The following is a 13,925-nucleotide window of genomic DNA, read 5'->3' as shown; positions in this document are numbered from 1 at the left end:
ATAAGATAGCCTCACATAGATAAACACTGTGTGCCTATTTGATTTTCAACAAAGTTGCCAAAGCAACCCAGTAGGGAAACGAAAGTCTTTCAACAAATGGTGCTGGAACAGCTGAATATCCATGTGGAAGAATGAACATGACTCCACCTTACACCAGTGAAAACAAAATAATTCTGGATAAATTGTAGTCTAATTAAAGCTAAAACTATAAAGCTTTTATAAGAAAATATAGGAGAATATTTGTGACTTGGGGGTAAACAGAGAATTGTTCAAAGTATATAGAAAGTAGTGACCATGAAAGCTGCTAAGTTAGACTCCATCGGTATACAAAGCATCTTATTAAAATACATTGTTAAAAAATAAGTCAGAGTGGGAGAAAATATTTGCAAAACATTTCTGAAAGGATTGAATCTAGAATTTATAAAGATTTCTATAACTCAGTAATGGAAAGATAGCCTAATTTTAAAATGGACGGTAGTTGGCTACTTCACTGAAGATAAAGGTCCAGTAAAGAAATGGAAAAGTGTGTAATATCGATAGGCTTCAGGAAAATGACAATTGAAACCACAATGAAATGCCACTGCACAATCATCAGACTACCTATAATTTAAAGACTGACCACACCAAATGTTGATGAGGCTTTGGAATAACCAGGAGCTCTCATACATGGAAAGAGGGAGGACTGTAAAATCGTACTTCTGCTCTGGAAGAAGATCTGCCAGTTTATTGAAAAGCTAAACATGCATCTACCCACTGACTCAAGATTTTCAGTTATAGGTATTTACCCGAGAAAAAAAGAGATCATAGTTCTATAAAATGACATGTACTTTCTTGAATGTTCATGACAAGTTTATTCACAATAATTAAAACCTGGCAACAGGTCAGGTGTCTATCAATATAAGAATGACTAAATAAATCATGCTTGTTCAAGTAATGGAAAACAACTCCACACACACACACACACACATACACACACACACACGTCATATACATTAACATGGATGAATCTCAAAATCATGCTGAGTCAAAAAAGACCCAAAAGAATATGTACCATATTCCATTCATAGACTTTCCAGAAGACAGGACACCTATGGTGAAAAGATCAGTTTAGTGGTTGCCTCTGGGGATGAGGGCATGGATGCCAGACATTGAGAAATGGACATGGGTGATAATCTTGACAGGGTTGAGAAGTGTACAATGTATGCATCTGAGAAAACTCAAATGGTACCATTAAGATATGTGTTTCATGCTGTGTAAATTTCACTTAAAGAAAAAAAGAACAGCGAACTTTAGTTATGTGCATTCTTAAGTGTCTAGATTTGTGGTATCTGCAACCTTTTTTTTTCTCTCTGAGACAGGGTCTAGCTCTGTCATTCAAGGTGGAGTGAGTGCAGTGGTGCAGTCTCACTGCAGCCTCCACCTACTGGGCTCAAGCCTCGGCCTCCTGAGTACTAGGAGCATAGGTGTGCACCAGCACACCCAGCTAATATTTTGTATTTTTGGTAGAGATGGGGTTTCACCATGTTGCCCAGGCTGCCCACGTACACCCTTATTTTTAATGTTCCAAAAAGTAAGAGATGGATAGAGAGGTTAAGTAGATACATGATACAGCAAAGGAAAACAAATCCAAATTGCAGAATCTAGCTGATGAATGTGTAGGGTGCTTACTCGTAACTTTAATGGATGTTTGAAGTTTTTTATCATACAGAACTCAGGAGAAGATGGAAAGCTTGTTCGTGGAAGTATCTGAGAAGTTGGAATAAATACTTGGAAACTGTTGAGTTTTTCTTTTCTGAGATATTCCTCTCCAAAAGTTTGCTTGATTCTTTTGTTTTGTTTTTTAAGATGGGATCTCACGGTTACCCAGGCTGGAGTGCAGTAGTGCGTCATAGCTCACTGTGGCCTGAAACTCCTGAACTCAAACCTTTCATCCTCCTGCCTCAGCCTCCCAAATAGCTGGGACTGCAGGCACGTGCCACCATGCCTGGCTAATTTTTTAATTATTTTGTAGAGATGGGGTCTCACTTTGTTGCCCAGGCTGTTTGCTTGATTCTTAAGAACGTATGGGGATCCAGCTGTACAGAGCTTTCTGCAATCTTTCGTAATAGAATTAGTTGTTAAAATTGTACTTATTACATGAGCATCAAAGACCTTGGAATAAAGCTATTCCTCACATATCTGGACATATATTTGGACTTACTATGTTACTGATTAGGAAGACTTGGTATTAGTTTATTTTTTAAAATTCTGTTTCGTGTGTGTTCTTATAAAATTATACAAATAACAGTACCACAGCATTGTGTGGTGAGCTCTACTTAGAGCTGTGTACAGCTTGGGTATCTGGAATGTAGACATGCTCTGTTCTGATTTGAAACTTAGAATGAAACCCTGACATATCGGAATGCACATTTGGTGACTGTTTGTTTTTGAATGGTTACTATTTCATTGCTACAAGATAAAATCGAAAAACATTTTCTACACAGAGTGAAGGTTTAAGCCAGTTAAGGACCCTGTTAAACTGTCTCCAGATTTAATTACTGCCCAATTATGCCTTAATTATGAAGGAATGTGAGCACTTATTAGCTATTGTTGATGATTCAACCTTTTTGAAATAAATTTCTTAATATATTTCTTTTATATTTTCAATTTTTATTCAGGAATATCTCCAGTTCTCTAGAGATACAGTTTTTTGCATCTGTAATGCAGCAACTTAAAAAATCATTTGCACCTACTTGTTTCTCAATCAGGATTGTCTACATTTTGCAAACAAAATATAGGGAAGAGACTGGATTCTGAGACAAATAAAAGGCTATCATTCTTAATCATTGATTAAAAATTTAAGTTTAATCAAAGCAGTCACATTGTTTTCAGTGATGTGATAAATGACATTTAAACATTTGTAATTGAATACTACAATCTATTTTGTGTCTTTCAATTATATTTGTAGTCAAGATAAAATATACAGCCACACATAGTACTTGTAATTATGGAGACTTAAAAAAATTATTACAGTGATTCACTCTTCATTCCTGAGCTGTTTAAATCTAAACTTTTAGTCTTAAGTCACATATAAAAATGAAAGGATTATTTTAAGTAGAAATAATTACGGATGCATAGTTACAAATTACTCCCCTAGAAGTCTGTATTAAATGAGTAGATCAGTAATCAAGAGCTGGAGCCTCAGGAAAGTTCCTTTTGTTGATAATATTCTGCTAATTAACTAATTTTACTGAGTGTTCAGCATGCTTTTAATCTTACCAAGGTGGCAACTTAGGTTGTTATCCCTTTTGATTTGTTTAAAAAAAAAAAAATACACTGTTTAGGCAAGAAGATCATGAAAAATAATAAGTTAGTAAAACAATGGGGTTTATTACTTTTGTTATTGGTTGTCTAACTGCAGCAGTAAATCTTGCAGATATGGTAGGAACAGTAAAACTGGTTTAAAGGGTTACCAGATTCTGTGATATGAGCCACTTTTTGCCCAAAGTTGGTAGTGTTTTCTTCAACTTAATTCTCACTGCTTCTCTTTTCGTTCTCCATAACAAAGATGTGAATAAATATCTATATCTTTAATGCAAAAAAAGTAGTATATTGACACAAACATAATATCTGGATGATTGGAACAAAGTGCAAAACGTTAATTTAGATGTGCGTATATGTAGGTGAGTGTATACTTTGTAAATTGTACACTAGATATTAAATTTTAATTTCAGTTTTCAAAAGTCAGCTTATTCTTAGATGAAGAAAATCTTTGATGTGTTTTACTGAAATACTTATTGTAAAAGTTATTACTAGGGAAATTTGATAAGGATTTCTGTTAGGTTTATTACCAAGTCATCCTGTTTAGTGATTAATACACTGTATGCCAACAAAGGTAGTTGCTATATTAGTATGTTTATGACTCTAATAGCTGTTTTACCTCTTCTCCCCACCTCTTTTTAATTCAAGCTAGATATATAAGCAAGAACATTACACAGTTGATGGGGGATAATCTGTCTTTAAGAAACTGTTCGATGCAAAGAACTTTGGGACTTTGCATGAGATAACATACGTATGCTTGTTTGTCTGTGTATTGATGCAGGGACATCATTGTAGTTAGTTAATGGTCTGCTACATCTTATTTCAACATATTGTAATATTTCACATTAATTTGTTAGTAAACAATATCAAATTTGTTCAGGCAGAATTTATGAGACCAATTTTTGCTGATATTTTTCAATACATAAGAGTTTTAAGAATATCCTGAAGTTAGATGGTCAAATAAATTTACGAAATGTTGAGCCAATGTGTTTGGGATATTGCTGTCATTGTTATAATAACTTAATAATCTCTTTAGGATATGTTGATTTTACATAGCAAGTAGTCTTAGTTTAACATTTTCAGACCTATTTTCTATCCTTAGTACTTTGTAAACAGCTTGATGTTGTACAGGTTTCTGTTTTTCACATTTGAGTAATGTACAGACATTTCTTGTGGACTTCCTTTAATATTATTTAAATGTATAGAAACATACTTAAGTGCAAACTTACGCTAACCAAAAGACAAATTTATATTCAGTTATATAACCCACAAAATTCCAATTAACATCAATTTAATAGGCGATGGATACTATTTTTACATAACTTGCAGGTTACTTTGAGGTCCCTAATCCATTTAGCCTTACACGGTGCTTGATACAAAGTAGCTAGCTTATGAAGACAATTGTCATTAAATATTTGTTTGTAAGATGCACATTTTTTTTCACTTTGAGATGCCCCTTATAAATAAAATTGAAAGAGGATTTTCAAGTGTTACACAAATAATGTTGCATTTTAAAGTAGATAATCTTAGATCAGTGAAATTTATTGAATGTGTAAAAGGCTTTTTATATAGTTGTTAGAATCAGTGCTACTTCTCTAAAATTTTTCCTGCATTTGTTTCTTTTAATATTTTTTAGAAACTGGCCATACCTACAAGTTATAACTTACACTTTTTATTAACAAAATGAAAACCTGGGAGATACAATTTTTCCCCAGTGTTATTTAGGATGTTATGATTTAATGTGACTAGGAATATTATAATCCACTTTTTGTACTATGAAAATACCAGTTGGGTCACCAAATATGTTGTTTGCTGGGTGGTACACAAAGGCTTTTGGGAGCTCAGGGTGTTGTGGGGAAATACACTGTGGTTAGATAGAATCTTTAAGGAAGAGTGGGTGATTTAAAACTGCCTCATTAAAACCTACCAAAGGCATCTTAAAAATTGACCTCGTTTGCTAGACATATTAAAGAATTAGTGGTAAAGTTAAAAGGTGGCTAGGAAGGGGCAGTTAACATAAATGCACGTGGAAGAAAATTGGTACCAAAGGTTCATGTGAGACAGAAAGGACATTGTGTGAGAAAAGAATGATCAGGGCTCAGGCTGGCATGTTATTATTTGTGTCTTATGGTAATGCCCAAACTGTGCTTTAAATGATGCAGTATAGGAAGTAATGTGCCTCTAATGTTTTAGAACCATATCTTTTTATAGAAATGTCGAGATGACATTGACTTGGATTTTATTCTCTGGCAATATTTTCTTCTGTTTTATTTTTACAATTTTGGTGAAAGGCAATACATTCACATGGCTCAAAAATACGTATGTTTATGTATGTATACACATAGAAGCATGCATATACACAAACATACATTGGAACCTCTCCCTTCCCACTCTGCACCTCAGGTAACTACTGTTCATGATGTATGTGTGTCTTTATGCATATATTAGTGAGTAATTACAGATCTTTTTACCTGTCCTTTTTTAATACAGGGAGTAGCATATTTTAGACCTTTCCATATCAATTCATAGGGTGCCTTCATCATATGCTAAATTGTTCTATGAATTTTTTGTTGGGACTTTTTGTGTTTTGGTTTTTACTTTTCTTTGCATTCTTTTGTGTTTTTCCTTTTTTCAGGTAAATTTTTTCTATGGTGAAGTGCACAAATCATATATTCAGTTTAGTTAGATTCAACAAATGCATATACCAGTGTTTTAAGATAAAGAAATTTCAATCATCCAGGAAGTTCTTTCATACTCTTTCCTAGCGGTTCTTCTGGAAACAACTACTGTTGTTTTTCACTTTGAATTTGTTCTGCCACTTCTAGAGCTTCATGTAAGTGGAGTCATTCAGTGTAGATACTTTAGTGTTCAGTTTCTCTTGATCAGAATATTCCCAAGATTCATCCATGGGTCAGTAATTCTTTTTCAAGATTGTTTTGCTATTCAAGATCCTTAGTATTTCCATATACATTTTAGATCAGCTTGTCAGTTGCTACAAAAATATTTTTGCTGAAATGGTCACCGTAATAGATATAAAACAAATAGGCAACAATCATTAGGGAATTAGGTCAGATGGACATCTTAATATTGACTCATCTGTGAATATGCTGTATCTCTGTATACTTAGCTTTTAAAAAATATCTTTGAGCAAAGTTGAGTTTGGGCAGAGTTCACAGTCACATTTTGATGTTTTTCCCTTGTGCCTCTTTCTTTACAGGGTACCTTCCTTCTTTTTTCAAACTCTCTGGCAGCCCCAAATGTGTCCTCTGATTCTAGGTCAGTAAAACTGCAGTTTTCTAAAAACAATCCCCCTGCAGTGTTCTGTTTGAATTCTAGTTGCCCTGCCTAGCTGTGGCTGGGGAGTGCCCTTGGGTACACAGCCACAGAAATGCAGCTCTCATCCAATATAGTTTGCAGCTTTGACAGTTGGACCTGCCTTCAGCTTTTGTCTGTTTTTGATCTGTCTCTACTATTTTCAAATAGCTGATTATTTTGTTCAGAGTTTATCATTGTTATATGAAGGAAAGTTAGCCTAATTGAGGCTGTTCTGCCATTACTGGAAGTAGAACCTCCATTCTGTTTTGTGTATTCTTTTACTAATTGCATACTGTTTTGATTATTGAGAATTTATTATGTGCTTCAGAATCTGGTAGGACAGGTCTTTACTATTTGTTAGAATTTTCTGGTCATACCTATTTGTTTTGGCTTATTACAGTATTTGGACTAATACCTGGATTTTTAAAACATTTATTTTTATTGAGATTGCATCAAATATATAAATTTGGTAGGATTAATACCTCTATGATGGTATCTTCCTGTGTAGGGACGTATGTTTTTCTTTTTGCTCAGTGCACTTTTGTGTTCTTTAGTTATGTTTAAAATGTTTCTTTGTATAGTTTGACACAGTTATAATTACATTTATCTAGATGCTGCTTATACAACTCTCACTATCTAAGGGGGATTGGTTCTAGGATTTCCCACTCATACCAGAATTAGTAGATACTCAAGTCTCTGATAAAAAATGGCATTGTAAGCCTGGGCATGTTGACTCACTTCTGTAATCCCAGCACTTTGGGAGGCTGAGGTGGGAGGATCACTTGAGTCCAGGACTCAAGAGACTTTGTCTCTACAAAAAGTGTTAAAATTAGCCAATCGTGGTGACACACGCCTATAGTCCCAGCTACTCAGGAGGCTGAGGCTGGAGAACTACTTGAGGCTGGGAGGTCAAGACTGCAGTAAGCCTTATTTGAAAAATAAAATGGCATTGTATTTGCATATAACCTACGCACATTTTCTCATACTTTAAATCGGCTGTTCCCAACCGTTTTGGTACCAGGAGACAGATTCATGAAAGACAAGTTTTCCACTGACTGTGGCGGTACGGCAATGGTTTTGGGATAAAGCCGTTCCACCTCAGATCATCAGGCATTAGTTAGATTCTCTTAAGGAGTGTCCAGCCTAAAGCCCTCGCATGTGCAGTTCACAATAGGGTTCTTGCTCCTATGAGAATCTAATGCCACTGCTGATCTTCCAGGAGGCGGAGCTCAGGTGGTAATGGTCTCTCCCCTGCTGCTCACATTCTGCTTTGTGTCCTGGTTCCTAACAGGCAGTGGACCAGTATCAGTCTGTGGCCTCTGAGACTCCTGCTTTAAGTCATCTCTATATTATGCATAATATGTAATACAATGTAAATGCTGTGTAAATAGTTGTTATACATATTGTTTTTAAATTTTGTATTTTTCAATTGTATTTTTTAGTTTTAAAAATTTACTTTTTTTTTTTACTTTTTGATCCACAGTTGGTTGAATCCGAGGATGTGGAACCCTTGGATACAGAGGGCTCTATATTTTATTATAAATTGGCTTATTTTTAAAAATATTTTTTATTATGTAAACAGGCAATGATTTTACTAGCTAGAAGCAAATTTAATATTTTAAAATAAACCTTCCAATTTTGTTAGGCATGATAATGATGGAATTGAGGCTTAAATATACCCTATGGCAGCAGTTGGAAAGTGGCCGAATTAGGGTTGGGGTCTAGATCTGTCTGCCTCTAGATTGATTGCAAGTTCTTAACAATTACTGTTTATTCTTCTCTGATCCTTTCAAGGATTAAATAAAGTACAACGTAAACTTCGTGCTCTATTTTAGATTCTGGTTCTTATGTCAGTCCCAGAATAACTTGAGTGAAATGTTCTGATAGCAGAGCAGAATAACCTCTTGTGCTACACTTTTGTTAATTATTTTCAAAGAATAGTCTCCTGTATACCATTTCTTTAATAAACTCAAACTCAGAAGTCTGTAGAATTGAGGTGATTCTATTGTGATTTAAACTACATTGTGCTATATGTTTCCAATAGATATTTGAAATATCTTTTAAATAAACCATTAATGTCATGGTTTTTAAATCAGTATATCTTTGGAAAAGGAAAGGTCTAAGCCTTAATTTACCTGGCGTTTTCTGACTTTTATAGTCTGGTAAATTTTTCAGCCTGAAAAAGCAAGAGAATCTGTAAAATACTTGGTGCTGGAAAATTTCTGAACAGGTTTTGTTTTGAACTGTCCAGTCACTGTAGCCCCCAAAGCAGGGCATGTTGTGTTCCTGCAGCCTGATAGCTATGTGACAGCACCTGTAGCACTAAAGCCAAGGATGCCAGGTGGTTCTGTTGCCTGGCCACAGGAAGCCAGCACTTCTCACCGTTGCCCTTTGAACTGTTGATCCAGTTAAGCTCACTAACAATGTGTAAATTTGAAATTTAATCAGTTGCTTGATTCATTTTCAGAAGATGTTTTGAAATACTCCTTTATCTGCATTGAAGTTTTGATGATTTTGTAATATGTAAGAAATGGACTTTTCAGACAAGTACAACTTAGTACTTGAGACATTGGCTGTCAAAGTTCCATTCCAAAACTTCCTTTTAAGCTCTCTTTCCCTTCTCCCACTGACTAGAAGTTACTTTGAAATGAAATAGAGGTAGGGAAAAAGGGAGAATTATCTCTGAGCTGCCCATATTCTGGAGAGAAATGTGGGAGAAAAATTTTAAGGCGGTATACTAAATTAGAATGACTTCAAAGTCTATTTCTTTATTTATTCTAGAGATGGGAGCAAAATAATTTTCAGTAAAACTTAAAAATATCATGACCAGATAACCTGAAAATCTTAACTGTGGATGTATGTCTATTTTTATTGGGATTTTTTTTCTATATTAAAAATCAGTTGAAATCTGTTTTTAGATAATTTTTTTAAAAACTGGATTACAAAATGAAGCACTTTTAGTAAAGTTGATGGCAGAGGTTTTAGATCTTTTGAATACAGGAAAGTGGTAAGGGCATATAGGTATGATTCATTGAGCTAGAGGGCATTGGTGTTCACATTTTAAAAACATAATCATGACTTATCTGGAGTCACATGTTCCATTTTATTGGCTTCCTTCATATAGAAAATATAGTAACCAGCACTACATGCCTGTGAAAAAGTGAAGCAATTGTATATTTTCTGGGTGAAGGAAGTATTCTGTACATTCTCCATGTTTTACATCATGGTATTTTGAATAACCATGCTTCCATGTTCACATCAATTTTTTGTTTTTCAATTTATGCACAGCACTTGCTCTGAAATTTGGGGACTGAGTACACCAAATACGATAGATCAGTGGGATACAACAGGCCTTTACAGCTTCTCTGAACAAACCAGGTGAATATTCTGCCCTCTGTCGAATCCTAGAGATCTTGTGGGAGGGGGGTATATTTTGAAAGACCTATATGGGGTTGCTTAGTATAATTTTGCCTAGGATGTTTCCTTAATGTAAAATAAGGCATAGCATTTAAAATATCTGCTTGCCAGTATAAAAAATATATTAAATGTTTCAGCTGATGTTTTAATCAATGCAATTCTAGTTTGAATCTTCTTTAAATTACTGTATCCCCTAAAGAATAATAATTTTGATAACTATATATTTATTTTAGCTGGAGATCAGATTATAATCTGTTGTTGGCCTAATTTTTAAGTAGATACATGATCAGTTTTGCTAAATTTCTTGTTATCAGAATCTCATCTTTATACTAATAAATACATACTTAATGAACCCCTTATATCACAATTAACAGTAGGTTAACTCATTTTTATGTTACTTTTTTTAATCACTTCATTCTCTTTTTTGCGTATATGGTATTTGTTCATTTCATCTCATCATATTCATCACCATCCACATTTATTTGTGAACTACATAAATATACCTCAGTTCTCAAAACAGTCACAACTGGGTAAAGAGTTGCAGTAGTCTGAGGAAGTTACTATCACATCATTGTTGGTATTTATCATTCTTCACACTAGTTCCTTTTCTGACTATTTGGTCACCTCCAGAATTAATATCCTTAGAAGCATCTCTAAAATGAGTTTGATTTACTAAACATAGAAGTTGACAAAGTTTTTCAAGTATAACTGCATAAACTCTCTTTTTTAAAAAATCAGTTTTTCCCAAGTTGTTAGCCTTTCATTGGCATTTGAGTCATTTATGTGACATATTTATAAGAAACATCTGCTAGTGCTGCTGCATACTTTTATCAGATCCATTAAATAGTACATTTTTCTTCTTGATTCTCACTAAAACTAACTAAATGGCTGTCATTCTTTTCTTTATGCTTTTACTGTACTAATTTAGCCCATTTGACTGCACTTTTTTTTTTTTTTTTTTTTAATTCCCTCCTTTCTTTTCCCCTTGCTTCCCAATAGGTCTCTTGATGGTCGTCTCCAGGTATCCCATCGAAAAGGATTGCCACATGTTATATATTGCCGATTATGGCGCTGGCCTGATCTTCACAGTCATCATGAACTCAAGGCAATTGAAAACTGCGAATATGCTTTTAATCTTAAAAAAGATGAAGTATGTGTAAACCCTTACCACTATCAGAGAGTTGAGACACCAGGTAGGAACATTGCAAGTTTTTTTCTTGGTTTTGAATTAAATGCCTGAACTTCAGTATATTTAAGTACTCTTGTGACCCAGGAAAATTTTAGTGTAAATTCTAATAAATTACCTTAAATTGTGCATATTATTTGGTGGTAATTAAAATTTTTTTATTTTTAAAAATTTTTAATGAGAAAACATATCTGTTTCTTGGAATAGCATATGATTTGGCATGAAAGTGCATATCCAGGAAATCCTGTAGATTGGCAGTCTGCTCAGAGCTATGCTGATGTGCTTCTACATGTCCCTGCTGCAGTAACATTTTCAAGCATTTTGCACTTGGAGTGTTTTAGAAGTACTTTAATGACATCATTTGTATGTACACCGTTTAGTAAAGCTTGTAACAAGACTTTTCATTTAGTTAGCTGTCTACCTGAAACTATTAAAAAATATAGCAGTAGCTGTGTTTTTGGAAAATTTCCTATATCTGATTTTACAGATAAAGACAATGTTAACTTTTCCAATGGGGATTTATGAACTTTTATGGTAATATAATATTACCAGGATCACATTGTTCCCAAAAGTTTGAGATAAATTAGAACTTGGAAATTTGGATAATAGACTACCTAAGTTAAAGCCATAATCAGATTTGTCATTTTCTCAATAACTAGTATATATCGAATAGGTGGACCCTAGCTTTAAAAATTAAGCTACAACTTCTCTTCTTCTTGTTGAAAACTTTAAAAAAGGTTCCCCCACTCCCCTTTGCTCTTTGCCATTAACTTGTATTTCTTGAACTTTTTCAGTTTTGCCTCCAGTATTAGTGCCCCGACACACCGAGATTCTAACAGAACTTCCGCCTCTGGATGACTATACTCACTCCATTCCAGAAAACACTAACTTCCCAGCAGGAATTGAGCCACAGAGTAATTATATTCCAGGTATTTTTGCCTTCTGAATCTCCTAAAACTTGGATAGATATAAATTTTGTTCATAAACATTCAAGTTTTAGTAAATTGTTGTTTCACTTTTTTAAAAATGCTTTTGAGTTTTTAATAGAAAAATCGAATTTGTTGGGTGATTATTTTGTGAAATGTATAAGCCTAGTACATTAAACAGTTTTGTTTGGAGAAGAGTTTTACTTTATATTTCATTTTCTTTTGCAGTGACTTTAATCAAAGTACTGTGAGAAGCAGAAAAGAAAAGATCTTAGTAAGTTTGTCTTAGTTGTTGAAGCTAAGCGAGATGCAGAATGTAAGCAAAACAAATGGTGTAGGAGAAAAGTACCCCCGAAACACATGTAACTGAAAATCCACCCAATGATCACTTTTTCTTAGATAACTTGGTAATATTTAACAGAAATACAACATTTCTATAAGAAATATAATACTTAGTTCTATAGACATAGCAACACTTACATATTATGACCCGAACGTCAGAAAACCTCTTTTAATTTTGTTTCGTCTGCATCTCAGTAATTTCTGATGAAAAATGAATTCAGCTACATGGTTCTCAAATTTTGTTCTGACGTATTTTTATGTGATCCAGTAATACTCCACGATATGGTATCTGGCCTTTTCGTTTTTTATGGTTTCTTTTTTTTTTTTTGGAGAACTAATACTTTGTTACTTTTCTTGTATGTTTTCCTTTTTGTTTGGTTGATTTTTCTCCCTAGCAGAAACAGCATGATGTTAGGATGAGGATTAAGCTGTAGTGTCTTGATTTCTTTCTTCCTTTTATAATATTATTTTATTCCACTCTTATTTTATACACTAAAAATATGTGAGGAACTTAAGAGCATTTACAAAATTCTGAAAATACAGTTTTAATACATTTAAACAATTATTTCTTTCATGTATCCATCATGGAAATAATGCTTATTCATTGAAGATAATTTTTTAAATGTAAGGAATTAAAAAAAGAAAAGATAAGATAACTAAGAAAGATAAGTTTTTTTTAAAATGGCTGGTTTTACAGATGGGAAGTGGTTTTTGATTGTTTTAATGTATATTTCTTTGATTACTGTTTTATTCCAGAAGAGGATTTTTAAAGCTGCTTTTTGGGTTGCTAGGAAATACAAACTTACTGAAGTTAAGAGAGGGAGAGGGTGGGGTGTAGTATGATATACTAGGAGGAGGGAAAACCCGGGACTGTGAAACAGGGCAGTTGCTAGGTAGAAAAGGGAGTGGAGTTTTGTGAATGTTGGTGTGGGGAAAGGGAGGCATTTTAAGTAGTTAGTGTGGAAATGACTGTTATTCAGCCAGCAATACTAACCTTAGGTATAAGCATGCAGTCTTAGGGACAACACGCATATCCAGTAATTATTTGGAAGGATATTCACTAGAGTGTTTAGTGGCTTTCACTTGTGAAGATGTTCGGGCTCATTTTTCCTTTCTTTTTTATTCCTTTAATTATTGAGATTTGAGTATTTTATAAAGTAGAAAATCAGAAGTGGATTGTACCCATTTGCTTTTCTAGACAGTGGGGCTTTATCCAGTTTCAAGCAACAGCAAAACCAAAGGGTTCACATTTTATTCCACTTAAAAGAAATCGTAACATTTTCTCAAAAATGCTAATAGCTTTATTATTTATTACAATAATGGAAAAAATAAACACGGATAACGTATTTTAAGGTTCAGCATTTCTTTCTGATTAGATCTTTGAGATACAGGTTAAACTCAAAAAGCTTAGCACCGTTTAACTTTATTAGCTTTAACTT

At 33.9% G+C, this 13,925-nt stretch overlaps 1 protein-coding gene across 4 annotated transcripts in view; it reads left to right on the top strand.

The window, feature by feature from the left end:
- The window catches only part of SMAD2 (SMAD family member 2), an 88,462-nt gene that overhangs the window by 50,420 nt on the left and 24,117 nt on the right, over positions 1 to 13,925 (top strand). For 2 of the 4 annotated variants that reach the window (XM_054460445.2, XM_054460444.2), the window contains exons 3-5: positions 9,904 to 9,993; positions 11,032 to 11,225; positions 12,013 to 12,147. In XM_054460445.2, the coding sequence (XP_054316420.1) occupies positions 9,904 to 9,993; positions 11,032 to 11,225; positions 12,013 to 12,147 (419 nt within the window). The remainder of the gene's footprint in view (positions 1 to 9,903; positions 9,994 to 11,031; positions 11,226 to 12,012; positions 12,148 to 13,925) is intronic. The other 2 variants (XM_054460447.2, XM_063653636.1) reach the window with 1 other exon arrangement.

The sequence above is a fragment of the Pongo pygmaeus genome, chromosome 17 (assembly GCF_028885625.2).
Source record: "Pongo pygmaeus isolate AG05252 chromosome 17, NHGRI_mPonPyg2-v2.0_pri, whole genome shotgun sequence".
NCBI classification, from domain to species: Eukaryota; Metazoa; Chordata; class Mammalia; order Primates; family Hominidae; genus Pongo; species Pongo pygmaeus.
The sequence above is the reverse complement of the archived record's forward strand: the minus strand, read 5'-3'. Positions and strand labels throughout refer to the sequence as shown.